The sequence below is a fragment of the Ictidomys tridecemlineatus genome, chromosome 6 (genome assembly GCF_052094955.1).
Source record: "Ictidomys tridecemlineatus isolate mIctTri1 chromosome 6, mIctTri1.hap1, whole genome shotgun sequence".
Lineage (NCBI taxonomy): Eukaryota > Metazoa > Chordata > Mammalia > Rodentia > Sciuridae > Ictidomys > Ictidomys tridecemlineatus.
Genome location: NC_135482.1, coordinates 83,871,851 through 83,899,210, shown reverse-complemented (window position 1 = coordinate 83,899,210; position 27,360 = coordinate 83,871,851). Strand labels below are relative to the sequence as shown.

The 27,360-nt window shown below is 33.7% G+C and overlaps 3 protein-coding genes across 13 annotated transcripts in view; 1 reads left to right on the top strand and 2 right to left on the bottom strand.

Moving 5' to 3' along the window:
• Positions 1-12,135, bottom strand: part of Dnai7 (dynein axonemal intermediate chain 7) — a 78,256-nt gene extending 66,121 nt beyond the window's left edge. For 2 of the 7 annotated variants that reach the window (XM_013360171.4, XM_021728804.3), the window contains exons 1-2: positions 12,001-12,135; positions 9,165-9,182 (exon numbers count right to left, since the gene is read on the bottom strand). In XM_013360171.4, the coding sequence (XP_013215625.2) occupies positions 9,165-9,182; positions 12,001-12,003 (21 nt within the window). In that variant the 5' untranslated portion in view covers positions 12,004-12,135. The other 5 variants (XM_040280890.2, XM_040280892.2, XM_040280891.2 and 2 more) reach the window with 5 other exon arrangements.
• A 23-nt stretch (positions 12,136-12,158) lies between these two features.
• Positions 12,159-20,877, top strand: Etfrf1 (electron transfer flavoprotein regulatory factor 1). 2 transcript variants are annotated; one of them, XM_005328890.5, is made up of 3 exons: positions 12,159-12,437; positions 19,930-20,018; positions 20,100-20,877. In XM_005328890.5, the coding sequence occupies exons 2-3, from the start codon at positions 19,968-19,970 to the stop codon at positions 20,319-20,321; spliced, it is 273 nt and encodes a 90-aa protein (XP_005328947.1). In that variant the 5' UTR covers positions 12,159-12,437; positions 19,930-19,967; the 3' UTR covers positions 20,322-20,877. The 2 variants fall into 2 exon arrangements, with proteins under 2 accessions (XP_005328947.1, XP_005328948.1); XM_005328891.5 differs by having other exon boundaries at positions 12,162-12,347.
• A 394-nt stretch (positions 20,878-21,271) lies between these two features.
• Positions 21,272-27,360, bottom strand: part of Kras (KRAS proto-oncogene, GTPase) — a 38,212-nt gene continuing 32,123 nt past the window's right edge. For 2 of the 4 annotated variants that reach the window (XM_078015061.1, XM_078015063.1), the window contains exon 6: positions 25,297-25,352. Coding sequence is in view for 2 of the 4 variants with exons in the window: in XM_078015064.1 (XP_077871190.1) it covers positions 25,236-25,352; position 27,018 (118 nt within the window). In the remaining 2 variants the exon portion in view is untranslated. Of the gene's footprint in view, positions 25,353-27,017; positions 27,019-27,360 lie in introns of all 4 variants that reach the window. The other 2 variants (XM_078015064.1, XM_078015062.1) reach the window with 2 other exon arrangements.

The following is a 27,360-nucleotide window of genomic DNA, read 5'->3' as shown; positions in this document are numbered from 1 at the left end:
AGGAACAGGGTAAGGATAAGCAGAGGATAAAACAGGGACTCAAATGGAGTGGGTCAGAGTCCATGCATGTATGATTTTGTCCAGTTGAATCCAGACAGTATGTATAACTATAATGCTGTAATTAAAAAAGAGAAGGAATGCGAGTGACAATAATTCTCACACTCAGTCTCTGTATCTTTAAGTGGTACAAAAGAAAACCTCATATTGTTATGAAGAATAAAGAAAAATATATGTAAAAATCATTTGAAAACTGTACATCCATAAAAGTGGAAGGTATTTTTATGACTGTTAGGTATACTGAGTGTTATTTTGGAAGTTAAGAGGAAGGAGAGATTATTTTCAATTATGAGGCTCAAGGTAAATGTTTACAGAGTAAGGGGTATTTAAATTTGTACTCAAAAGATGTTAATATTCAGGGTAAGACATCCTAAGAAGAGGAAAATATATGTGCAAGATACAGAGTTGGAAGAACACTGGATAGGCCAAAAAATTCAGTTGGTTCTGGGAAGACTCAAAGACGAGGTGACAAAGGGAATAAGCATGGAAATGAAGGTTAAAGCCTATGATAAAGTGTTTGGCCATTATTCTAAGAGAAATGGAAACCTTCTAAGACTTTGAGAAGGAGTGTGGTTTTTAAGAATATAATTTTGAAAACTAATCTTATTGAGCAAAACATTTTAAAGAGGATACTATTTTGTCACCTACTACCAAAGGCACATAAAGACAAAATTGCATACTCTATATGTGGAAACTAAAGAAGTTCATTTCCTGCATGTAGAGAGTAAAATAGTTACCAGAGGCTGGGAATTGTGGTGGGGAGGGAGGGACAGAGAGAGGTTGACTCTTAGGAGAAATAAGCTGTAGTGTTCCAAAGCACAGTAGGGTGACTATAATTAACAATAACTCATTGACTATTTCAATATACCTAGAAAAGAGGACTCTGAATGTTCCTAACACAAAGAAATAATAAATGAGGTGATTCTTGTATTAGTTATCCTTATTTGATCTTTTCACATTGTATACATTTATGAAAATATCACACTGTACCCCATAAATATGTACAATCATGTATGATTTTTAAAAATTATAACTAAAATAATTGTGATAATTTTTCTTTATAGTTTTCTTGTGTATCCCTAAGTAATTTCTTTTTCTTTCTTTCTCTCTCTTTTTTTTTTTAGTTGTCAATGGACCTTTATTTTATTTATTTATATGCAGTCCTGAGAATCAAACCCAGGGCCTCACATATGCTAGGCAAGCACTCTACCACTGAGCCACAATCCCAGCCCACTAAGTAATTTCTTTTTAGTTTTAATTTTTACATACATTTAACTGTGCTTTATGTATACTATTGAGATTTACTTCTTTTTATTGTGGTAAAGCACAGATAGCATAAGATGTACCATTTTAACCATTTTGAAGTTTACAATTCAGTGGTTTTAAGTATGTTAATCAGCACCAGTTTTCAGCACTTTTCTAGCATTCCAAAATGAAATTTTGTACACATTAAACATACTTTTTTGTACACATTGAACATGCTTTGGAAGAATTGATGTAAATATTAAACTACTTATTTATCTTGAATAAAGAATTAGCTAACAAAGACTTATGGGCTCAGAATTTTCTTTCTGGGAAGATGAACCACTGATTTAATTTCTTAAATTATAGACCTATTCAGGTTTTCTACTTCTTCATTAAAATATTCTAAGTTATTTTTCCTGGGTGTTGGTCTAATTCATCTAGGTTTCCTACTTTTTTGGCACATAAAGTTGTTTAAATAGTGAAATTTATTGTTTAAATCATGCCTCCCTTTTTGTTTTTGATATTCATTATTTATGCTTTTTATTGATATGCTTACTAGAAAATTGTGAATTTTGTCAGTTTTCCCAAAGAAATAAATTGCACCTTGTTCATTTATTCAATTATTTTAATAATGTGCCTTTGGGGTACATTCAAGATTTAAAGTATAGCAGAGTACTATTTAGAAGATTTTCATCATCCGTAAAGGAAATTCTACATACAATGGAAGTAACATTTCATTTTTTCCCAAACCCTCAGCTACTAGAAACCCCTGATATACTTTCAACCTCTATGTTTGCTTACTGTAGATATTTCATATGACTGGAATTATACAAAATGGCAACTACTATGACTAACTTCTTTCATTTAGCATGTTTTCAAGGTTCATCCATGCCAAATCATGTATTAATACTTCATTTTTATGGCTGAATAATTATCTATGTTATGGATATAGCACATTTTGCTTATCCATTAATAAACTTATGAATATTTGTTTTTTTGTCATATATCTTATTATTTTTAAATATGATGTTATTATGATTATTGTTGTATATCTTACACATATAATCTCCTTTGCAGTTGGCTTTGTTTATGAGAAAGTGTTTTTATTTCACCTTTATTTTTGAAAACTATTTTAGCTGCTACAGAATTCTAATGTGACCATTTTTTTTCCAGTATATTGAAAACATTCCACTTTTTGGCTTCCACTATGAACTATTAGAAGCATAGTTCAAGTTTTTTCCCTTTTGCAAATGTCTTCATATAAACCAGGGAAGCAAAACAGGGATAAAAAACAGTTTTAGTATATCCATTATTTTTTGTTTCTTGTCTTCACTCAGGTCTTTTTCCTGATAATTTCTTACTATGTTTTTATCTCTTAGGTATTTTTCAGATGATAGTTTTGATCTATATGTATATAGTCAGCATTATTTATTGTTTTTTGGCAGAAAGGGTGGTCCCCAGAATCCTAAGTCCAATAAAATGGAAATGGAAGGATCAAAATGACATTTTTATTATTTTTAATCTTATAATTTTCATCAAAGCCTTAAAATTTCATATTTAATTTCAAGCATTAAAATTACTACCATTGGGGCTAGGGTTGTGGCTCAGGGGTAGAGTGCTCGCCTGGCACAATGGAGGCCCTGGGTTTGATCCTCAGCACTACATAAAAATAAATAAATAAAGGTATTGTGTGCAACTACAACTAAAAAATAAATAAATATATTTTTTAAAAAAATGTCTACCATTTACCTACTTGACAAAGCCCGGTCATCAAACTTAAACCTCTTGGCCATATCAGATTCACTTTCTATCAAGGACAATTTGTTTTCATTTTTTTGGTATAATTTTAATGTGTTAAAATGCATCCTTGTGGTAATCCCAGTGGCTCAGGAGGCTGAGGCAGGAGGATCACAAGTTCAAAGCCAGCAACTTGTTGAGGTACTAATCAACTCAGTGAGACCTTGTTTCTAAATTAAAAAAAAAAAGAAAAAAGAAAAAAGGGGGACTGAAGATGTGCCTCAGTGGTTAAATGCCCCTGAGTTCAATCCCCAGTATCAAAAAAAAAAAAATGCACCCTTGTGGCATCCTATTTCATAACTGATTATGTGTCAGGTATAAGTTGATTTCTTATACATTGTTTTTTAAAAATGTAAATAAAGGGCTAAGTATGTAGGTCAGTGGTAGAGTGGAGCCTAGCATGTACAAGGCCCCCAGATTACATACCCAGCACCTCAAAAAGTAAACTAAGAATTTAAAACTGAGTTTCAGTGTCCTGAACCTGATATATTTATATTCTAGTACTGACACTGAATAGTCCATGAAAATCAGGATTCAACATTTTGGCAACCCAGACCTGATGAAAATACGCTTTAAAATACAGATATAAATAGGAAGGCCTTCCTTTTCCCTATTCATCATAATTCTATACCTGGAAGGACTTAGGCAACACTTTCAATCAACTCAAATAAAATCAATTTAAACAAAAGTGTCCCGAGTTTTATAAAATTTCATCACAATCATATTTATAAACATAAATTTAAATATCAAAATTTCATTACTAATGCCATTTTCTTGCCAGGCATGGTGGCACAGGCCTGTGACCCCAGTGGCTTGGGAGGCTGGGCAATAGGACAGCAAGTTAAAAGCCAGCCTCAACAAAAGTAAGACACTATGCAACTACCCTATCTCTAAATAAAATACAAAAAATGGCTAAGGATGTGGCTCAGTAGTTCAGTGACCCTGAGTGAGCTCAATCTCCAGTACCCAAAATGAAAAAAAAAAGCTATTTTCTTCACTGGAATTTACAAATTATAAACTAAGAATAATGAGAATCATCTATGCATTCATTAATCAGTAAGTTCGGTTCTTCCCATGATCTGATCAGTGTCTTCCACTATTTCATGTATTCTATGAAGTACAAAGGTTTTTGAAAAACATTATTAGAAGTGCAATGATGTATCTTTAAATAGTGCACCAGGTTTTGTAATATTTTTTCTAATTTTCTAGCCTTTGCAATGCACAATACTCATTTAAATTACATGAAATTTCAAAAGGCAACTTTTTAAAAAATACCTTTATTTTTTCTTATTTTTATGTGGTGCTGGGCATTTTGTAAAAATTTGTAATTTTTTTCTAATTTTCTAGTCTTTGCAATGCACAATACTCATTTAAATTACATGAAATTTCAAAAGGCAACTTTTTAAAAAATACCTTTATTTTTTCTTGTTTTTATGTGGTGCCACAACCCTGGTTCCATCAAAAGGCAACTTTAAGGTCTATTTTAATTTACTACACTAATTTACAATTTTACTGATACTTTAATCTACATTTAAAAATTAATAGTATTACTTTTTTGTAGTCCAGATGTTTTATCAATAAAGTATGTTCTGAGAGAGCTCTCTGTACTATTAATTGATCATAATCTCATGGACAATACCATTGAGCAAAAATCATCATCACTCCCATCATTCCATCCTATAATAAATATGAATTCAGAAAATCTCAATATTTCTCTTGACACATTTCACCACTAACACAGAGAAAGACAATAACAAGAAGTCTTTGATACTTTTATTAGAGAAAGCTTTGCCAACACCAACCAATGTTTTTAGTTTTCCATTGGTTTGAAACCACAGACCCTAGGCAATGAACCAAAATAAGACTTGCTGTGGATAAGAGACAAGCTTTTATCTTATAAAATATAAGGATGATTATAAAAGGGAAAGATGCAATGATAAGAAGGTAGGACTTTATGACAAGGTATTTTCTCAGGAAAGGGTAAATATTGAAGTTGACTATCTAAAAATTGATTTCCAAAAAACTGTGTCTTTGGATCCTTAGAAAAGTTTGTATAGTTCTGGGAGTATCTTTTACTTCCAGGAGTAAATTCATAGGTTTACTTCAGCTTGAAATCTTCATATACAGACTGTTATTGCAACAGCTATTGCAGCACCCTAATGGGTCTTCCAACTTTCATTCTTATTTCCCTACGGTGAATTTTCCACAAGGCAGCCACAATGACCCTTTAAAAATGTAAATCAGATCATGCTGTTCTGCTTAAGGCTTTCCCAGGCTACTCAACACACCCAGAATGAAATCCAAATACATCAAGGCCTACTTGGCCATGAACCACAAACTGGCTCTGCTTAACAACTTTCACTTTCTACCTTGTTCATTCTATTTTAAATACACTGGCACCCTCACCAAGGTCACTTCTAACTATGGATCTTTGCAATAGCTGTAGAATGTTTGTCCCTTGGCAAGCTATTGACTTATTCCCTTCCTTTATCCATATTACTTTTCAAATTTTACTTGGTTAATAACCCTATATTAAATAGCATCACCACCATACTATATCTCACATTTTTCATTGACCTCTTATTTGGTTTCTGACTATCTAAAGGTACCTAAAATTATATTATTTATTTCTACAACCCAAAATAGAATATATAAACTTGATGATTCAAGAAATTGGTCTTGAAATTATTCACTAGATACCTTGAACATTGCTAAACTGATAAAATAAATATTCTTCCATGTTTTTAAGGACTCACATACAAGGATTTTATAAGGTGGTGGCAAAAAAGAAGAATATAAAAATAATAGTACATATTTTCAATTGAAAATAATGTAGCTATTAAATGGTATAGGGTAATTTCAATATGCCAGAACAAAATGGTTCCCATGATACACTTGTTCTATTAAGACTATGATGTCATCAGATGTAAGATGCACTTTAATTTATTACTACCAAATAAAAGAAATAATGCCTAAGATAGTAATTTAAAAGTAAACAGATACACATGAGAAGACAAATGAGCCCACAACACAGAAAGGTATAAGTGAGGAAACCTGCATTTCAACCCAGACACTGGGTAGAAGGAAGAAAAAAAATTCCCTTAGAATTTAAACCACAAACCAGTTCATGTGGATTTTCAGTATGATGCAAAACATTAGTTTGGTCCAAATACCCTTGAGAACTAAATTTAAAGTAGTAACAGGTTGGTAGTGAGCCCAAATGACTGACAGAAGAAAATATCCTCTATAGAAGAAATGGATATCCCTGCAGGACTACAAGGAGAGGAACATGCTATCTATTATAAAACACATCTCAATGTCAATATGTTAAATGGTAAAAAGATGAGTATACTTGAATAAAATATATTGATAAGTGAAAGCTAAAAGAAGAAAAGATGTGTGTGTGTGTCTGCATCTGTATGTGCTCCTTAATGTTTAGAAAACTTCTGAAAAGATAAGCAGTGATTATTCTAGGAAGGCAGACTGGGTATCTTGGGAAAGAAGAAAATTTCCATTCTATTGCTATTTTAATTTTATACCATCTTTATTATTGTTTCTCTTAAAATACTTTGAATAATCAGAAAAAGTAAAATATGTACTTTAATGTTTTCTTTACTGAAAATACAAGGGTATAGACTTATCCCCAAACCACACTCTTCAAAAACAGAATAATTCAAAAGTATGTGATATATGTCTTGGGTTTGGTTTCAAATTTCATGGGAATATCACCATCTCTAAGGAAAACATTACTATACACAAAAATCCAAAAGCATTTATTTAGTATCCATGTATACATTATGCTAGTGTTTAATTATATTTGTTCTTCTAAAACTCATGTTAAAATTTAACCTGCTGAGTATTAAGAGGTGAGACGTTTAAGGAGTGAGCAGGGCTTTGACATCATCAGTGGATTAACCCATTCATATAATTAATGGGATAACAGATTAAGGAGTTCATGTGTTATCTCAAGAGTGGGTTTGGTATAAAAGCTCCTTGTTTCTCACCATGTGATTCTCTGCACCTCACTGGGGCTCAATATTGGATCAAGCCATAAGCCAAACTCTTGGCTCTTTTCATTATAACGTACCCATTCTGTGGTATTGTGTTATTAGCAAGATAACACACACTAAGACATATGATTAAGCACCAAAGTAAACAATGAGTTTTCAGATTAAAATAATTCCTCTAAGATTTAAGAATTTGGATCAGGAAAAAAAAAAGTCCACATAAACCAATGACTAACTGAAGAGATATATAGCACCCTCCAGAAGCCTCCCTATTAAGAACTTTTATGAGTGCTTCATTAATTTTATATTTACAACCTCTAAGAGTATCATGTTGGTAGTGGGTCCAAATAACTGACAAATGCAGACACAGAAGGCATGCAACAATATTTCTTAAAGAAATGTTTAATTATATCAATAGCAACTGCACATTTATGCAAGTGTTTCTTCCAAGCAGTCAAGGACTCAAATGTTTTTAAGTATTGGCAGAGTAAATGGAGTTTCACATATTTATTTAACAAACATTGACTGAATTTCTACACATGCCAGGCACTGTACTAAATGCTATGGACATAAAAATAGGTGACATGTACCTTAACTTTAACAGCTCACAGACATAAATACATAATTCCAATAAAATGTTATGAATTATAATTTAGGTATGTAGAAATGCATGTACTATAAGAATACAAGTGTCCTTTGATATAGGTTGGAGATTGGTTCTAGGCCTCTATGGATTTCAAAGTGTACACATGCTCACATCCCTTATATAAAATAGCATAGTATTTCCATATAACTTAAGCACATCCTCTCATATACTTTAAACCATCCCAAGATTACTTGTTAATACCTAATAGAATGTTAATATTATATAAATGGTTGTTATACTGTATTGTTTAGGGAATAATGACAAAAAAAGCTGTACCAATGCAATTTTTTTAAAACTTATCATTTACAGTGACATACTCAACACTCAACGTTATTTCTTTTAGCTTTTAGGATTTAATTGTTATATTCTAAAGTCACAATTGTTTAGAAATGGATTTCTTTTTTAAAATTTTGTTTAAATTGTTGATGGACCTTTATTTTATTCATTTATTCATTTGTGGTGCTAAGAATCAAACCCAGTGCCTCACACATGCTAGGCCAGTGCTCTACCACTGAGCCTCAACCTCAGCCCTAAAAATGGATTTCTAAGCCATGGTTGGTTGACTCCATGGATGTAGAATCTATGAATAGAGAAGCCCACTGTAATTGAGTCTGCAAGAGAAATAATGGGAAAATCTATGAAGAAATGAACCTTGAGATATGTCTTAAAGCAGGCATTTTAAACCTAAATAAATCCCTGTTGAGACCAGGTAGGTAAATAAAGTAAGGGATGTGGCCATGGTGAGAACTATGGCAAACTGAAGACTTTCTGCACTCCTAAAAGGGTTAGCTGCCATTGAGAAAAGTCAATCCAAAAAGTGAAGAAGAGAAAAAAGGGCATTCTAAACACAGAGAACAGTACATCTTTTATTGAACTATATTTCTACCCAGTACTAAAAAGAAAAACAAAATAAAAAATAAAAAAAACACACAAGTATGTGTTAATCCATTTAAACTCATATTAATTTGGGGTTCATTTTTAAGTCATAGCAGGTTTTACAAATAAATTTTTGTGTTTTTCTGGGAAAAAGAAAAAGGAGTTCTTCCGAGATCAGATGAGATCGGGAGCGTTCAGGGTGGTGTGGCCATAGACAAGAAAAGGAGTTCTTAAAAGAAAATTTTTTTTAGCAGAAGTAACAAAGAGCCTTAAATCTAAACACAGGTAAAAATAAAGGCAATTTTTAGTTGTATTTATGAAATTAGAAATATCTTTTTTATATCAAATTTAAAATGTTTATAATTTTTAAGGATTATTCTATGATTTAAATAGAATTAATATGTAAATAAGTAAGCATAGTAAATTCTATACATTATAATAAAACTAGAAAATTAGCTTAAAATTTCATAAGAATTCTGTAAAACAATGTGTTCATAAAATAAACTATTTTGAGAAAAATAATAATTTCTACATACCTTTTTTTCTTTGGGACCCTAAAAGTTGGAAAACAAATGATAAATTTTAAAAATAATTCAGATATTTTCAACAAAAATATCATGATTATGTAAGATGTTAAAATTAGGAGAACCTTGGTAAAGAGCACAAGGGAACTCTCTGTACCATCTTTGCAACTTTTCTGTAAATCTAAAGTTATCCTAAATTAAAAAGCTGTTTAAAAAATGATTTAGGTTAAACATAAAACCACACACACAATTCAGACAAAACTATAAGTATGTACTACAGGAAAAACTAAGATAGTTCACCCATGAGGGCATCTTTTGTACATAGTTTCCAACGATATTTCTTATGACAATCAAGTATCTATTATTTAGTAAAATACTCTATCACTAAACTGAGTACCAGTCAAGAAAGTACTGGTTTAAAGGGTTCCAAAAATAATAAATTGGTGACTAATTATTGGTAGTAACATCAAATGTGCAAGTGTGGAAATGATCTCATTTTATAAAGAAATAATCTTTCTGTATAATAAGATGGGTAGGTTTTATTGAAAGGGAATTGGTTATATAAAGAAGGCAAAGCTATGAAGATTTAAGGTTCTTTACAGCAGATCTATTCTTTTCTGGAAGTTATTTTGGAAAGTAAAATATTTCAATAAAGATTTATAATTATGAGTATTTTCAATAACATTACTTGTTATTGATAAAGCCAATATATCCATCAGATTTCTTGTAAGGAATTTGTAATAGATCATGTGATTATATGATTATATATATTTGAAAAGCTATACAAGGAAAATACTGGTTCAAGTCACAAGATTATCATTATATAACACATTAGATTTCATCTTCTTGAAAAGTATATATATTTTACTGATTCAGCAGATATTTACTAATGCTTTATGCGTAAGGCAGTCTGAGGTGCTATAGACAAAGTACAGAGGAATAATAGATATTTTGATCTCATATGGTTTTTAAAAATGGGTTATATTTTTGTTATAATATTTGCTATCAATTAATAGAAACATGTTCAACCAGCTATAAATACTATACAGCAGAATATGTAAATAACATTGTTCTTGTTCTTGAGTAGCCCTATTTTAAGATGGGCAAACTGTCATCTCTCATGCTTCTAATATGAAACAGGTTAGGGGTAAGTACATATCCTCATTCCTCCTGAAAATCATAAGAGCTATTATGCAGTAAAATAGTTCTCAAAGTTCAGAAGGCATAAAAATCATCTGATAATCTTTCATAGAAATGCATGTTCCTGAACTCACTTGCCTTCCCATGTTATGATTCAGCAGATGTGATGGGTTGAATTGTGTTCTTTCTAAATTCACACGAAGAAGTCCTAAACCCTTGTATCTAAGAATTTAACTTACTTGGAAATAGGATACTGCTGACTTAATTAGTTAAATTAAGATGAGGACATAATGGAATAGGGTTGGTGTTATAAAAAGGGGAACCTTGGACTTAAGACACTCTTGCAGGGAGAATATCTTGTGAAGAATGAAGTTATGTTGACACAAACGAAGGAACTATTAGAAGCTAGAAGGTAGGTCTGAATAAGTCCCTCCTTAGGGTCTTTAGGGGAAGCATAGCCCTGCTGATGCCTTAATCTCTGTAACTGTGAGACACAAATTTCTATAGTTTAAGCTACTTAGTTTGTAGTATTTCATGGCAGCCAGTTCAATATGTTTGGAGTTGAGTGGGTTTTTGGAATCTGCGTTTTTAACAAGTACTCCAGTGAGTTAGCGATAAAAGCTCCAGGGGCTACAATTGAGAAATATTGCTGTAAGAATCTAAGAAGAAACTTTAACTCACATTCAAAAGGAACAAATAGGTACTTTTTGTTCTCCCAATTTACCAATAGTTTTAAATTGGCTTACCCGTTAGTATTCCGACAGAAGTGCTCTCTACTACCTATTTCTTCCCATCACTTGTAGAAAAGTCACATTTATATTTTAAAACAGGTTGAAAAACCCAACTCTTTCCTGTCTCCCCCTTCCCCCAATTTAATCATTTCCAACTTTGTGTTACCCCCTTTTTGATTCTTCAATTGTTATAAAACTGCACTGAAGTTATTTTGTTTCATCTGCCTCCCATAGAAGGGTTGTCACATTGGTTTTCATATCTAGCTTCCACCCCAGCGCCAAACACAAAGAAAGCACTCCATATTTTCCTCTAATTAATGCATTAAATAATTAACCAAGTAATTACATTCTCACTTCCTCTGGTTTTAATCATAGAAGATCTCTTGGTGGAAATCACATTTAAGAAAATGGGAAAAGAGATCAGCTCATAGTTATGTATTGGTTTGTCTCCTTGGGGAAGACTTGACAGCTGGGTACACAAAAACAAAATGTGAAGCTTTATCATATTTAATGCAGATTGACTACACTGAATGATAAAAAAATTCATACTCCTAAGAAATACCACACAAGATAACCTTTCAGAGTACAATAAATTTATCAGCTTTTAATTAACTACAGAAGAGATGTAAATACATATTTGCCAAATTTGAATAAGAAAGCAAATTAGTGGAAACGTCTATCATTGGGAATTACTAGGTTGGGACTGTTTTCAGTTTAGCAACAAGTAAGATTAGGACATCATGTTACCATTATGGCTATCTGTTTGCAGAAAATGGTTTGGGACTCCCACCTGTCTGCTGGATTCAGGACCCCAAGGCTACCAGTCTGGAGAAAACGGACCCGCCCCGGGCTAAGGGTTCTTTCCTCAACTGAGCAGCTCCTTTCTAAAATATGACGGGCTCTAGTTACGTCACTCAACACTGGTGAAGCTGAATTAACGCTCGCCTCTTGAACCACCTCTCGTTTTCCCCTCTCACCATGAGGAAGCAAGAACGACCTTCCCCGTCAGCAAAGTCAGACCTCAGTTGTGAACAAACGCTGCCCAGGAGGTCAAGACAACAAGCACCGCCCACTTGCGCAACATAGGCGGAGCTCAGGCCCGCCCATACCGGCGTGCGCCGCCGCACAGAGAAACTTCCGGTTGTCGTCCCGCCCCCACCGCTGACAGGTTGCCTCAGCTTCACCCCGCCTGGCTTTGCTGTGGAGGAGCCATGAAGTAGCCTGGGTCAGAGGCTCTTCAGGCTGTAGCGTACCGGAAAGCGCCAGAGTGCAGCCACCGGGGCGCTTTGTTGTTTTCCGGATTCTGGGGTCTGGAGTTGGTGAAGTATGTCTGGGCGAGAACCACTGGGTGTGGGAAGGGGTTTCTGAGCGTCTTCCTCCGACGCTGACAGTCTCTCTCCTCTTCTTGCCTAAAGTGAGTCTGGGCGAATCTTTCTGGGAGGGTTTCCAGAAGAAAGGGAGCGACCCGCGTTTGGTTCAAGCGACAGACATCCTAGTGCGCTACCTGGGCCACCAGAGTTAGGCCAGCCAGGGGACAGGATCATTTGCAAATTTGGATAGGAACAAATTGACTCCTAGAGGGTTGGTTACTTTTAGATTAACATAGTCCAGAATCTTCTCTCTGCTCGTGGATCTGTTTACTTTCTGTGAAAAGTACGTTTCCCCTATCCTAAGGACAGCCATAAACAAGAATTGAAAATGATTTGAAGTAATTAGTGGGCAAAATATTCCTAACAGTTGAAGACTGCTGAGTGCTGAGGCCCAGCAAGACTTATGTGCCCAAGGTCACACACTTAAGTGTACTAACAAATAGCACAACTTTCATAATTTCTGTCCCTTCCACACATGAATAAACACCTGCACCCCACACCAAGAGGAAAATGAGAAGAAATTAAATGACTGTTATTTTTCCATAGCCCCAATTTTTCTCTGTGATTTTAGGACTTGTGTAAACCCTGTTTTTTCATGACAAGGCCGGAAGTACTTTAAAACTATTGGCCCTTTTTCTCATCTCTGAATTCTAATAATGCTCTATCCCTTCCAACACCGTTGATGAAATGTATTATTGATTTTTTAAAAAGTAGTACCGACAGAACTAGCCTTTGTGGGTAAAACATTATAAGCCCCAATTAACAGAAGTCTTAGTGTGTAATAGTTATTACATCCCACCTACCTCCACATGCTGGAAGCTAGATAAAAACATCTGTTGTTTTTACTTTTGGCTTCATTGGGAGCCCTTTTACAGCTCACTGTAGCTATTTGGTATAGAAGTGTGCTTTTGTTTTGAATTAAACGAAACTACTAATATTTAATACAAAACCTTAGTCATCTCTTAATTAGGATCGATGGGGCAAAGGATAATGGTAAACCCAAACTACCTTAAAATGGTAGACCTCCAGGGGAAAGAATCTACTCAAGCTCTCTGTTAACCTCCTTCCCTGGGAGGAGGAATTGCATAGATGTGTTGGATTCCAAAATGCTGATCTCTGTTAGTCACTGTGGCATAAGGAATTATACTCATGAGCTTTACTGTCTACTAGTATCCTTGTACAGGCCTGCTCCCTGGTATCTCTTTACCTTCAGACAGGTGTAGCACCTACCTGCCCCTTCTAAACATACCTATCCACAACTCACTTTGTATAGTCTGCTTTCCAGGCCTAGATGAATGTGTATGCTGGCCTTTAAGGGTAAAATCTCTTGTCACCTGTCTCTTGATTACTTATTTGCTGATGGCAAGTGTGTTGGTACAATTTTTGTGTATAAAGCTTTCTTTCTTTTCTTTCTAGTTTGGGGAAATTGTGCTTCACCTGTTTAAGTCGACTAGAACCAATTACAAATAACTTTATACTGCCTCTCTTTTGTGTTTTCCTTCAGCTTATGTTGTTATCTGAACTTTATAGGAAAGAATAATTAACAATTTGGGCACCATAACTCCTAGTAAATTGACAATTCACTGTTAACCTAGGAGTGGAGCTGATTGTTAGTTAACTCCTAATCTGCATCAATGAAAAAAATCAATGGGGATTGCACCTCTTTCTCACTCATCACATACCCAAGTTCTTAGAATAATGGGGAGTTTCTCTTAAACCCTAATTTTTTTGGCTTCCATAACTTCCATGACTTCATGAAGAGTTAAGCAGCAGCCCATGTCCCTGCTGGACTTAAAATAGTTTCCTAAATTGGAAACCCAAGAAGACCTGTTTCTCCCAATAGCTGAAATAAACTCAAATGCCTGAAAGTCAGCAATATAACAATAAACTGACTTCATTCACATAACATCAAAGAATTGGACAATTTTTACCTTAGCCACACTAGCTACATTTTTTGCTAGGCAAATCTTTTATTAATAATTTGTTTAAAAAAAAAGCCAGCAACATAAATCAGGTTCTCAAAAGCTTTCATATATTACAAATTGTTAATTAAATGAAGCCAGGTTATTTGCCAGACATTAAACAGTCTATTGCAATTTAAAATCATATCTATACATTTAATTTTGAATTTTTTGAGAACCACATGGTTCTTTAACATTCTTAAGAATAGCTCACTCTGATAATGGCCCTTCCCCAAAAAATATTTTAATGAAATACCTTAGTTGTTGTTTGGTAGGTTCAGTATACCCTGATTTTACTCCCTTCCAGAATTCTACTGTCTCTTTCTGAAGGGATATAAAAATGGAGATTTGGAGAGGTTTTGACAGCAATAAAACTTTAGAAGCTGGAAAACAATGAATAAAGGTGACCTAGAAAAACCCAGTTTTTACCACAGTATTCTTAGAAGACATTGGAACAGTGGCCCTGGAATTGGAGGTGAATAATGAAAATTTTAAAGAGAACTAAATGAAAGCATTTGATAGATTCCTTTAAGTAACTACACCCCTCATTCCCACAGATGACTGGAGGTTTATTTCTAGACAAAATAATACTAGGGCATCTTCAAGTATACTGTAATACATGAGAAGCGACAGAATTTAGGTATTCATAATGCTGAATGCAAGACCCTCATTCCTCTTTCTTTTTAAGGTTTAATAGGCAATCCTCAGAGATTGGTAGACTGCTCAGGGAACTGAGCAGCCCAAGAGGTACAATCCAAGATACATCAGAAGGTAAAGAACCCACCTAGGATATCTGAAGTGAAGTTCAAAGGCTATAAGCTTCAATCATAGATGCAGATCTAGAAGACTTTTTTGTCCTTAAAAGAATGGACAGAAAAAGAACACCAGATTTTGGAAGAAAGCTCAGAAGTGATAGAGATAAAAAAAAAAAAACAGAGGGTGGGGGGAGAGCAATTGGGAATAAAATAGAAAGTTTCAACAAAGCTAACAGTGAACTCAGAAGGGGAGAAAAAAAGGTTTGACTCCATTATGTGTTTATTATGTGAGTTAGCTTGTAAACTACAAGAGAATTTTCTAAGTATTAGTGTGGAAATAATTTTGATTCCTATGTTAGTCTTTCCCCCTAAAGAGAGGCCAGAAAAAAAGATATGAGTCAGCAAGAAAAGGTCTTTGCTTAGCTGCTATACTGGCAGGAGGTACCTTTTAGATATACTATTTTACTTTGTAAAATAAGAGCTTATATCCAGTACTTCCTCCCCAGGAAGACATACCGAAAATTATGTGTAGCTGCTGACTGGAGGCAGGTTGAACACCTACCCCTACTCACTAACTGGCAGCCTGATCATTTGGATAGATCTCTGCTTACATATGTATCTTAATGTCTTATCAGAATTCCTATTCTATTTTTAGTAGTTTTACTAAGGCATAATTATATATAATAAAGTATAATTTGATAAGTTTGATATCTATTATGCAACTATGAGACCTTTACCATGAAAAATAAACATATCCATCATCCCCAGTGATTGCTTCATTCATGTTTGATTCTCACCCAAGTCTCCAGCCCCCCTACTCCCATCCTCAGACTACTCTATTATTTTTAACCTCTCTGTGGTCTCTTCCTATTCTGAGAGAAGTCTAAATGTTTCAGATTAACTGTCTAAGTACCATTTCTGGTTTTGAATACTGCTCTGATTTCAGCTGTATAGAATTTTTTTTTTAAAGAGAGAGTGAGAGACAGAGACAGAGATAGAGAGAATTTTTTTTAATCTTTATTTTTTAGTTTTCGGCTGGCACAACATCTTTGTATGTGGTGCTGAGGATCGAACCCGGGCTGCACGCGTGCCAGGCAAGCGCGCTACCACTTGAGCCACATCCCTAGCCCCAGCTGTATAGAATTTGAGGTATCTGATCAAACATATCTCCCATAGCCTCTCTTATTATTTTTAATGTTTTTGCAAAATCAAAGTTTTTCAGAGAAAATTGGGGAGAGGGACAGGAAACTAGGAACAGAATTAATTTCTTTCCCAGACTTCAGAGTTTCCAGATTGCAAAAGCTAAGTGTATCACAGAGAAAGAAACCCATGCATTGTAAAGTTTCAAAATCTTCAAAGAAGTCTCAAATTTCTGAGGAGATGAAAAAAATACATCACATATAAATAAAAGATCATTTATCCAGGCTGCTTTGAACTTCTTAATAGCAGTGCTGGAAGTAAAATTACAGATGAGCAATTGCTTCAAAATGTTGAAAGAAAATTGTTTCCAGCTTAAAATTCTATACCCAACCAAACTATCAATCAAATATAAAGTGGCCAGCCATTTTTAGACATTCAAAGTCTTATTTACTCCTATATGCCCTTTTGTATTAAAGGATGTGCTTTACCAAAACAAGAAAATCAGAAAAAGGGACACTTTGGAAAATGAGAAGTAGGATAGTCAATATAGAAGACAAAGGAATTTCTAGGATGGACAAATGACATCCCAACACAATAGTTGATATGGAACAACCAATCCAGAATCAAACATTGAGAGCTATCAAGATTCCTGTTACCATTGGACCCTCTTTTTATGAGGACATTAAACCAAGGCAGGTCTGGCAGATTCTAATCAGTACCTGCCTTGTCTGGACCATATGGAAATGAAATACCTGCTCTCTTCTGTGCTGTGTTCACTGACTGAATCAACTTAAGGACACTAATTTTGACCTTTTGCTTCAACCTGTTCCCAGAAGCTGATATTGGGCTTTGGAGAGCTTAAAGTAAATAATAATCTTTTCTTCCCTATTCTGTGTAATAGCCAGAAATCAAGTGTCAGTATTTATACCTGATTTCCACAGGCTTCATTTGTGGAGAGCTGAAGATTCACAACATTACTAAATACTCCTGAAGGGAACTTTAAATCCTGGGGAAGGTAAAGCCAGATTAGGACTTTTGGGCTTTCATTTAGTAACAGGATTATTTCCTCTGTCCTTACTTAGACTCATGCTTGCTGTTGAAATTGTCAAAACTAAATATATTTTTTAAGAAAGTGTTCATGGTTGGGAAAACTACAAAGCAAGAGTAATTTGCAAGTCATCAATGGTCACCTTGGTAGAGATGGGAAGGAGATGACTGGAAAGACACATATGAAGGCTTCAAAGATTTAATTATTTCATAACCTGAATGACTTTAAATTTCCACATTTTATGCACTTTTTTCTTAAGCATAAGATATAAACACATAAGACAATATGCATGAAAACACTGACACCCTACCTTTCAAATTATGAAAGATGTAAATTTTGTCAAAATGCCTAAATGAGGCAGGGGGACTGCTGCAGTCTTGGCTGAGCACAAAATCACGAGCCACTCACCTTGTAGATTCAAACAGCAATTCTTTATTCCCGAACTCACACCGGCCTTGTACAAACACATTCTCGGGAAATCCAAGTTCGGCCGCCCACGTCCCAAATACTTTCTCAATACCACGAGAACTCAACCGGGAACTCAGGCAGCAGGATACGCCCTATTCCCAGCAGCAATAACCTTCAACCTGGAACTTCCTTAAACCCAGATTGTCTTAAACCTGAACGCCTTAAACCCAAGGAGTAGGATACTTCCTAAAACCTGCAGGATACACCCTAAACCTGGATCCACCCTGGTCCTTGAGCAGGGTCACCTTTCTCAAACACACATGCAATGTCACAGCGAATTTCCAAGGCAAGACCATTTAACATGGGGTACGCTGGCAAGGAAATTTCGATGCATCATTTCTACTTGGCAATGGCCCTTAGCAGGGGACAGGTGAGGTCTTAATGATGAGTCTATATTATTGTACTTTAGGACTGAACCAAAAGAAAAGTAATGGGAGGACTTAGCACAATTATTTCTAACTGAACATGGTGCTATAATTTTAATTTATACTTTCTACTAGTTAACTATAAAATAACCCTTAAAACTTATGTACAAAAAACCTTCAGTTCAAAGGTCATTAAGTGGGTGGGCATCTGGAGAAAGGAAGAGAGATGAAGGGATTGTAAGGTAATATCCAGCAAATGGTATTGGAGCTCAAATGAATGAGAATGGTCTTTGGGGGTTAGGAGGGGTTTGTTTATAAGAGCCTATCATGAAGTGAGGAGAACATTTCTTTGGATAGAGAAGGTGGTGGCACAGGTTGTTGCAGCTGGAACAAGTGAAACTTATCTAGGAAGGGGGTAGTGGCACAGCATAATTGTTGAGCCTCAGAGAGGGAGATGAGAAGAAAGGAATGGGAAGAAGAAAATGTGGGATGGTGGAACTAGGTGGCAGAGCTCAGAGGAGTTGTGTGTTGAGTGGTGACAGTGACAGGAATTTGGTTGCCTTGTGGGTGGAGGAGTGATGATCCAAAAAGCAAATTTATGGAGGATAATGAGAACCGGATTTCTTATTGGTGGACAAGAGTGCTAAAACTGTGGAAAGGAAAAACTAAAATGAAAACAAACCTTGTAATGTTGGAATCGAATGTTATCAGGTTATATAGAAATTTGTATAAAAATAATTGTGTTATGTATACACATATCACACTTAATCTACATGTATATATATTTGTTTGCAAGTTTGCCCACTGAAGAGGTCCTTGGAATAGTGACAAACCCACTGTTTTAAGCACTTCTAGCTCCCATATCTTGGTTTCTAAAATATTCCATGAGGTGGTAGTTTCTAAATACCACTGTCCACTGAAAGACAAACAAAAAGTAGGTACTTTGGAGAAATAACTTGAATAACACCACTTTAATCCAGTGATCAAAATTGGAACCATAAAGGAATATCTTGGAATTGTGTCCATCTGATAGGATGCAGTGTGAGGGATTTTGATTTAATTCTAATAGTTTTAACTAGTAGGAATTATTTTGTGTTTAGGCTGTAATGGTGCCTTTAAAGAGCTTCCTCTCCTTATTGTAGCATTAACAAAGATATAGAGAGAAGCATTTTGCATGCCACTGGATGTTGCCTCTTCTTCATGGACACTCTTGTAGATAAATAAGTAGATAGATGGTTTATCTATCATATTGTGTATCTACTAATCACTGCCAACCTGTTTTATTCACATACTCAGTTTCTTTTAGTTTTTAACCTTCCTCTGGAGACTACCCTTCTAGATTTGATCAGGACTCTTAATATCCCCCAAACAGACCTGGCCTTGCCTTGAGAACAGGGTAAAAAGAATTTTCCCTTAAAGAAAGCGAAGCTCAAAAGTTAAGTAACCTGTAGAACACATTTTGCAGGTGGGAGTAAAATCTAGTTCTCATTCCACTGTGTAGTAAAAGGAGATAGTGCTTTGTACTTAAGATAATCTGTTTTCTCATAATCTTCTCTCCTTCATAGAACTTGTCACCATTCATAATTATCTTGTTTATTAAGACTCCATTAGAAGTAGTTTTGTACATGTTCACATAGCTGACATGTTCATAGCTATATCTCAGTACCTCAAACATCAATAAAAGGGCTACTTACCAAAAGGTTAAAAAAAGGTACCATTTCCCAGTGTATAAGATCTGTATTATTTTATTATTTAAGAATACAGTGGAGTTATTTACAAAAAATTTTCCTTTTCTTTAGGTATGTTATGTATAAAAGTGGATTAATTTAAATGTTAAATGAAAATGGCCAATTCTTTAAGAGGAGAAGTACTGAATCTTTATAAAAATGTGAGTAATTATGTTGCCAGTTTTACAAATGTTGTCATATAACCCTGATTATTTAGTAATATATAATCTTTCTTTTTCAAGCTGCTATACCTTGGACGAGACTATCCAAAAGGAGCAGACTATTTTAAAAGGCGTTTGAAGAATGTTTTCCTTAAAAACAAAGATGTGAAGGATCCAGAGAAGATCAAAGAACTTATTGAACGAGGCGAATTTGTCATGAAAGAGCTAGAAGCCTTATACTTCCTTAGGAAATACAGAGCTATGAAACAACGCTATTATTCAGACATCAACGGAACTAAGTGATCATTACTACTATAAATCAGCTGAAAACTCAGTACCATCTGTTTTGTGTATACCAAATATTCTAAACTAGAATGGCAAGATATACATGTGTAAAAAAAAAATACCTGAACTGTCCTGCTGAACCAAAACTAGTATGTTTCAACCGGATAACTAAGAGATACATCCACAATCCTTTATGCTCAATTTTTATTAAAATAACAATTTAACTTATACTACCAATTATAAATTAATAAGAACCCAGTAAGAAATTGTTTTCTAACTTTAGTCTATTACTTTTAGCCAATTTCTCCCTTGTACTGACAAGAAAATGCCATTTAATAAGCAATAACATATTAAAGGATGATTAAAAAAATAACACCCAGTAATGATTTAAATGCAGTTCTAGAAATAACAGATATGGAGGAAGATTACTTCTGACCTTGAAATAGCTTCCCAGTGATTGGCATTACATAACTATTATTTCCATTATTAACTTTGCTGTTGACTCCCTTGGGCCTTAAATCATTTGTTGTGAATCAATTACCTTCTTTCAAAATAAAATAATAACCTTATTCTATTTTTTGTCATAAAAGCAGATTTGTTTTGCATCTACTTCTGCGTGAATTAACATGGTGGTGGGCCTAACCTTATATGAATTTTGTTCAAACATTACATAATGTTCTTAGCAACTTCTATAAACAAAGAACATTTCTAAATTGTAAAAGCTATAAAAAGGATCTACTAGTATACTTCAGTGTATACATCTTATAAAATGTTCCATATCAATTAGGGAGCAAATGTTTTGAGAATTTCCATTAAGAAATACACATTGTCAGGGCTTGGGATATAGCTCAGTGGTAAAGCACTTGCCTAACACATGTGAGGCCCTGGGTTTGATCCTCAGTACTGCAAAAAGAGAGAAAGAAGGAGAGAGAAGATTATAAAGAAATAAGAAAGACACACTACCACAGTCACCATAACTATTTTTTATTACATTACAATTAGGAGCAGTACAGTTCATGACAAAAATATTACAAATTTCAGATCACTTCACAGCACATACTCCTATAAACATTTAAAAGTTAATTTTAATTAAAAGAGTGGTCATTCTTAAATTTAACATTTGATATGACCAACATTCCTAGGTCAGCGCAACCAAATGATGGAAAACAACTGGATCACACTGCATATGTCCCACAAAAAAAAGCACAATGTACAAAATGTGCATGTTTCAGTTTACACTATACAAAAATAGTTAAAATACATTCCAGGTAAACATGTTACATTAAGAAATAGTACTAGTAAGAAATTGGCACTCAAAGGAAAAATGCAAAAGTATTTTCAACATGAAAACACAAGACAGTGGAATTGGAAACTTCCAGATAAAACATATAACCCATTTAGCTCTACTGGGGTGGAGGCGGGAAGTGGACCCTCTGAAATTGACGTTTCTGCAGTAATAACTTTGTTTTTCCTAATTCATCTAAAATGCCTATCATCATCCCAAACAGGCACTTTAAACTATGAAGCTAAAACACAAATTTTAATCTAGCTATGACTATTCTTCAAGAACTAATATATGTCTTTAGAAAGAAATAATTTTCATTGACAGAATTTCACAGCTACCAGCTTTAAGTTAATCACTTTCTCAATGTAGAATTCATGCTACTCAATATTATAACAGAAGTTATTAATAAATTCAGCTTTAAAGTAACTGCTAAGTTTTTAAAAACATTACTTTTTTCAAGAAATTACTACTTTTTCACAAATGGGAAATTATTTCAGATAATTTTTACTGCCTACAAAATAAATCTCTATATGTGTATTGGGGGGAAAGGTGGTTAGAAGAAAAAAAAATCACTAGAATAAAAATGAGATGAAGTTGTGCAAACTGTAACTTAACATGCCTCACAATGTTCATAAGGACAAAATTGTGCAATGGTGGCAAAGATTTCTGATAACCTATAAAAGTTAGGTTCTAAATTCCTATGCAGTGTGACTCAGTTAATAGAGCCTAGAATTCCTAATTGAGAACATTCACTCAAATTATACTACATATGTCTGCTATATTCTTCCCACAAACGTTATTTGTCTAAGACTATGTAATTTAGCACTATTTTCCAACTTCAAGAATTTTTATCTTTAAGGCTGTAGTAATTAGATAACATTTATGTTTATTTCTAGAATTCTCTCCCCTTTTAAAATCTCTACAAAACAGTGTTAAACCATTCAAACATAATAGAGGATAATTACCACTACCTTAAAAAAATTTGCCCAGCTACATCAAAAAATTCAAGAGTCCTAAGTATCCTGAATACTGCAATTCCTGAATTGTCCATTTCCTTCTCTGTGTAGCAACAAAAAGTACTGCATAAGTCTTAACAACCTACCCAGTATTCCACAAATCTGTAGTTTAATAAAGCATTTCAGAAATTATATTGATTTTTACACAGAAATTTCCTTTACTGTGAATTAGCTCAGGCACCTGTTTTATTTGTACCCCAATAAAACTATTTTAGAAGTCAATATTTAATTTTAAAAGTCTATTTTAATTATACAAAGAGAAAACTAGAATATTACATATTTGGGAATTTTTACTCCTTTAAAACAATGAAGTAAAGTGATTTATATAAAGTTGCTTGATTAAACAGTTACACTGGAATTACAGAAAAACGTCTATTGTCGAATTGAAGAAATCTGACAGACCAAACCCCCTTTTTGCAAAAACAAAAGTGTGCATTATATTACCACCTCTGGATCATGTGCCAAAAGCTTTACTAAGGTATTACAGACCACTCTAGCACTCCTTAAGGATAAGAAATTATGTCCCTTTGGGGATACCATATCCCCAGTGCCTTATGTGGTAGCTGGCATATGACAGGCACTGAATAAACATTTGTTAAATAGATCAATTGTGTTAAAAAGTAAGCTTTATGATTAAATTTCAAAGTTTTCACTGTAAGAAGGTTTTAGTTATTAAAATCATGGAATGTATCATTGTTACCAGGATACTCCTAGATGTAGATTTAACTACTACCTTTATTAAATTCTTCTTCCACTGGATAGGGTTCTGTCTATTCATACTAAGTCTGAAAATTGCTACTTAGTCACCAGTGGACCAGGCAGCAAATACATCATGTTCAAAGGATCAAGATTAAATTGCTACTGCAATTATCGGAAAATTAGCTGTTATGTCCAATCCCATTATGGTATCTGTCAGATTATTTTGAGCCCTGGGGAAGAGAGACAATTTGATGTACCTTAATGGGCAGACTTCATGGAGACATCCATAGCAGCAATAAAATTTGAGGTGAGGGGAATTAAAAAATTAAAAAAAAAATTCTCTCAACTCATGGTTCATGTGGAAGGGTAGGCAGGCAAAATGCCATTAATATGGAAGTGGAGTACTGAAATTGGAGAATGTATTTTCAAATATAAACTTCACCTCTTGCACAATTTTGCCCAAGACTGGCACTGAATACAGGTAAAAAGTTACAGATTGTGCTGAGCTTGAAAAATAGGTATATCTTTATGTAAACAATGTAAATTACATAATGTAAAGCCTTTGAGATAATTTTTTAACATGCACAATGACGTGCCCAAAATCTGAGTTCTAAAAGACATCTAGAATCTAACTCATTTTCCTCCTAGTCCAGTGATATTTTCATCTTGCCACACCATCTTGCTTCAAATATTTTAAAGTAACACTTCAAATGCACTGTAAGAATTGGACTTTATTATTTATGTATTTTCAAAGCATTGGGTATTCTTAAATATGGATCAGACTTGAAAAGCATTTATGAAATGTTACTTTAGCCAGGGTTAAAAGAACTATAAAAGTGGAGAGTTTGAAATTACTCTCTCCTGGTCCCCATTTTGACCAACCAATGCATGACAATGCTGGATGACCATGGGGATACAGTCTATGCTATGAAACTCTCAATGAAGCTTGGTCTCTTCAATACCTACTAAGCTAAAACTGGCTCAAATAATCTTTAATATCACTACCAGAACTAAAACTATTTTCAAAGATTGAGGTTCAAGAAAGATTTAAAGTTATGCTAAGAATAAATAATCTGACACAGGGAGACTATATTTAATTCCTATGAGAATTTTTATACATGTTAAAACTGTTTCAATTATTATAAAAATTTAGTTGCATGTAAATGTAGCCCCCAAATGGTGGGCTATAATCCCCATTTCATACTGGATTTGCCTTAACAGGAAAAGCTAGGAGTCTTACAGTAATTTATCTAATGTGGAATGTCAATGGCCTTTTAATATTTTCCATTACCTTACTTTTTTTTCTCTTTTTTTCCTTTTTATAGAAAAAATATAATATTTTTAGGATAATGACCATTACGAATAGCAGTGGAAAGGGGGAGAAAGCCTTTGTGAACAATGTCTGTTTACATTCATGAAGGATGACGAACTATAGGACATGATGTCTTGAAGATAAATTGAAAGAAAGCCCATAAACGTGTGATCCGTCTATGTTTTAGTAAAACCAATCATAAAATTGCAACTGAAGTTATAATTACTAATTAATTCATTTATGTAACTAGATAAAGTACAAAATAGGGATGATTCAAAAGCTTCATTAATCTGTTTCACACCAACATTCACAATTTGTAAGAAAAATAGGAAGTAATCAACTTGCATGCACCAAAAACCCCAAGATGGAAATCTCAGGTATTCAGTTTCTTTTTCACAGGCATTGCTAGTTCAAAAACCAAAACTCAGGGAATACTGGCACTTAGAGGGGAATAAAAGTTTCCACTGTCATTTTAAAATAAGCATTTAAGATAAAAGCTAAGTTTGCATGGAACAGAAAAAAAATTAAGTAATGCTAAACAAATGCTAATAATTTAGTGTAATGTACAAAAATTACCACTTTTACTTAAGTATGCCTTAAGAAAAAAGTACAAATTGTATTTACATAATTATACACTTTGTCTTTGACTTCTTTTTCTTCTTTTTACCATCTTTGCTCATCTTTTCTTTATGTTTTCGAATTTCTCGAACTAATGTATAGAAGGCATCATCAACACCCTGAAATACAGAAAAAGTATTAAATGTGAATATATATACTTGGTGGTTTGAGGTATAAAGATGACGGACTTCCATTATTAATGTAAATATTAACACTGATAAAGAATAAATACACTTTCCAATTTTCTTCCAGCAATTAAATATATCAGACTTTGAGAATTCTTTGGCAAAGAGAACCTCTGATTTTTACAAAAGGCAGAGATAATCAGTGGCATTGATCATATGCAAGCTTAACAAATGACTTTTTCCCCAAGGAGAACTTAATTTGCTACTAATTTTACATATTGAAAAATTGTCAAAGTCCAAATGTGTATATGCATGCACGTATGCGTGAATATGTGTGTACATTTATCTGTCCCTGAGATTCTGGACTTTGGATATAAGATATATAGATTCATAAATTCTCATGGCAATAACATTTTACCTCTGGTTCTGTACTTACATAAAATCATTTGGATTTAAATAATTTCACCAAGAAGTAAACAGTATCTAGACATATTTTCTCAGTTTTCAAATAATGTGTTCAAGTAGTAGTTTCAATTTATATACTGAAAGTGACCCCCAACAGGTTAATACCACTTTACCACTTTGAAAAGTATAATACTTCTGATATGTGGAGAAATTAGATAAATCATCTGAATTGTGTTGGAGTTTAACAACATCAAGGATATTCTCTTAATTATTGTTTTAGTTTGTTTAGCATATTAGATAGTCAAAGTTTGCCATATAAATGCTTGTCTTCAAAGAATTTTTACCATTGGTCAGAGTCCTAAATCTGTCTGTGATCAAGGCAAGGTATGTCAACCAGTTTTGGCTACCATGACTTAAGTCAGAAAAATTTTTAATCCATTAATACATAATGTGCAAATTAGTATTCTGAAAGTGGTAACAGAACTGATTTTAATCCTTTAATATTTAATTATGCAAGATCCATGTCAATTTTTGCCATATTGCCACTAAAAATAAGGAAAAAAAAGACCCATTCTTTATTTAAAAATCTGTTCAACCTACTATTAACCATAAAAATAAATTTTGTTAGCTTCCAAACCTAGACACTAGAGGGAGTCTTAGGAACAATTACCCAACAAATTAAGTCACATAAATCAAGCCACTTAAGAACAATGAACAACTATATTTTTACTCATTGTAATTATCTGTTGAATATTACAAATTGCATAAATATAATATTACCTTGAAAATAATTTAAAAATTTAATATAATCTTTACCATATTACTGAGACCTTCAACAACATATTACTTCAGAATAATAAGAAAAATTAATTAGGGCATTTTCTTTAAAGTTATATTTAATTAAGTTTTACAGATCTATAATTCAGAAAAATATGACCAATATTTTAAGAGGTAAACAGTGGCCATGAGAAGTTTGCCACAGTAAAATGAACAGCAGATAGTTTTGATAAAACCCAGTATCATTGGTTTGAACACTAGTGAGTACTACAGTACCCAATAAAGTACTCAAACTGCACTTATTGACATTTTGCACTTTCTAAAAATCATTACTTATACAATCAAACATTTGCTTTTGTAAAGAGTTAATTACATGTATATCTCCCTTCTTGCTATTCCTCTCAACATGTATAGAGGGAAAATTTTCCAATAACATAATAAAGATCACAACTAATTTGACAATTTAGAATCATAAACCCTTAGAATGGGGTGGATCTTAAAAAAAATGATCTAATCTCAATGGAGTAGAAGATGACTGAGAAGAGAAAAAAGAAGGTAAAGGAGAGGAAATAAGGAATGAATTTGACAAAATCATGCTATATGCATGTGGAAATATATAGTGATTCCATATATATATAAAACACCAATTAAAAATAAATGAGTAAAAGAAAAACCAGTAGAGTTCAAGAATGGGAATGGTGTGTAGGGGGAAGGTTGGGGGGGGCCCAAGGGACCGAAATGGAGTAAATCAAATTTCATGCATGTAAATTTATGTCAAAATGAACCCAACTATTATGTATAACTCTAATGCAACAACTAA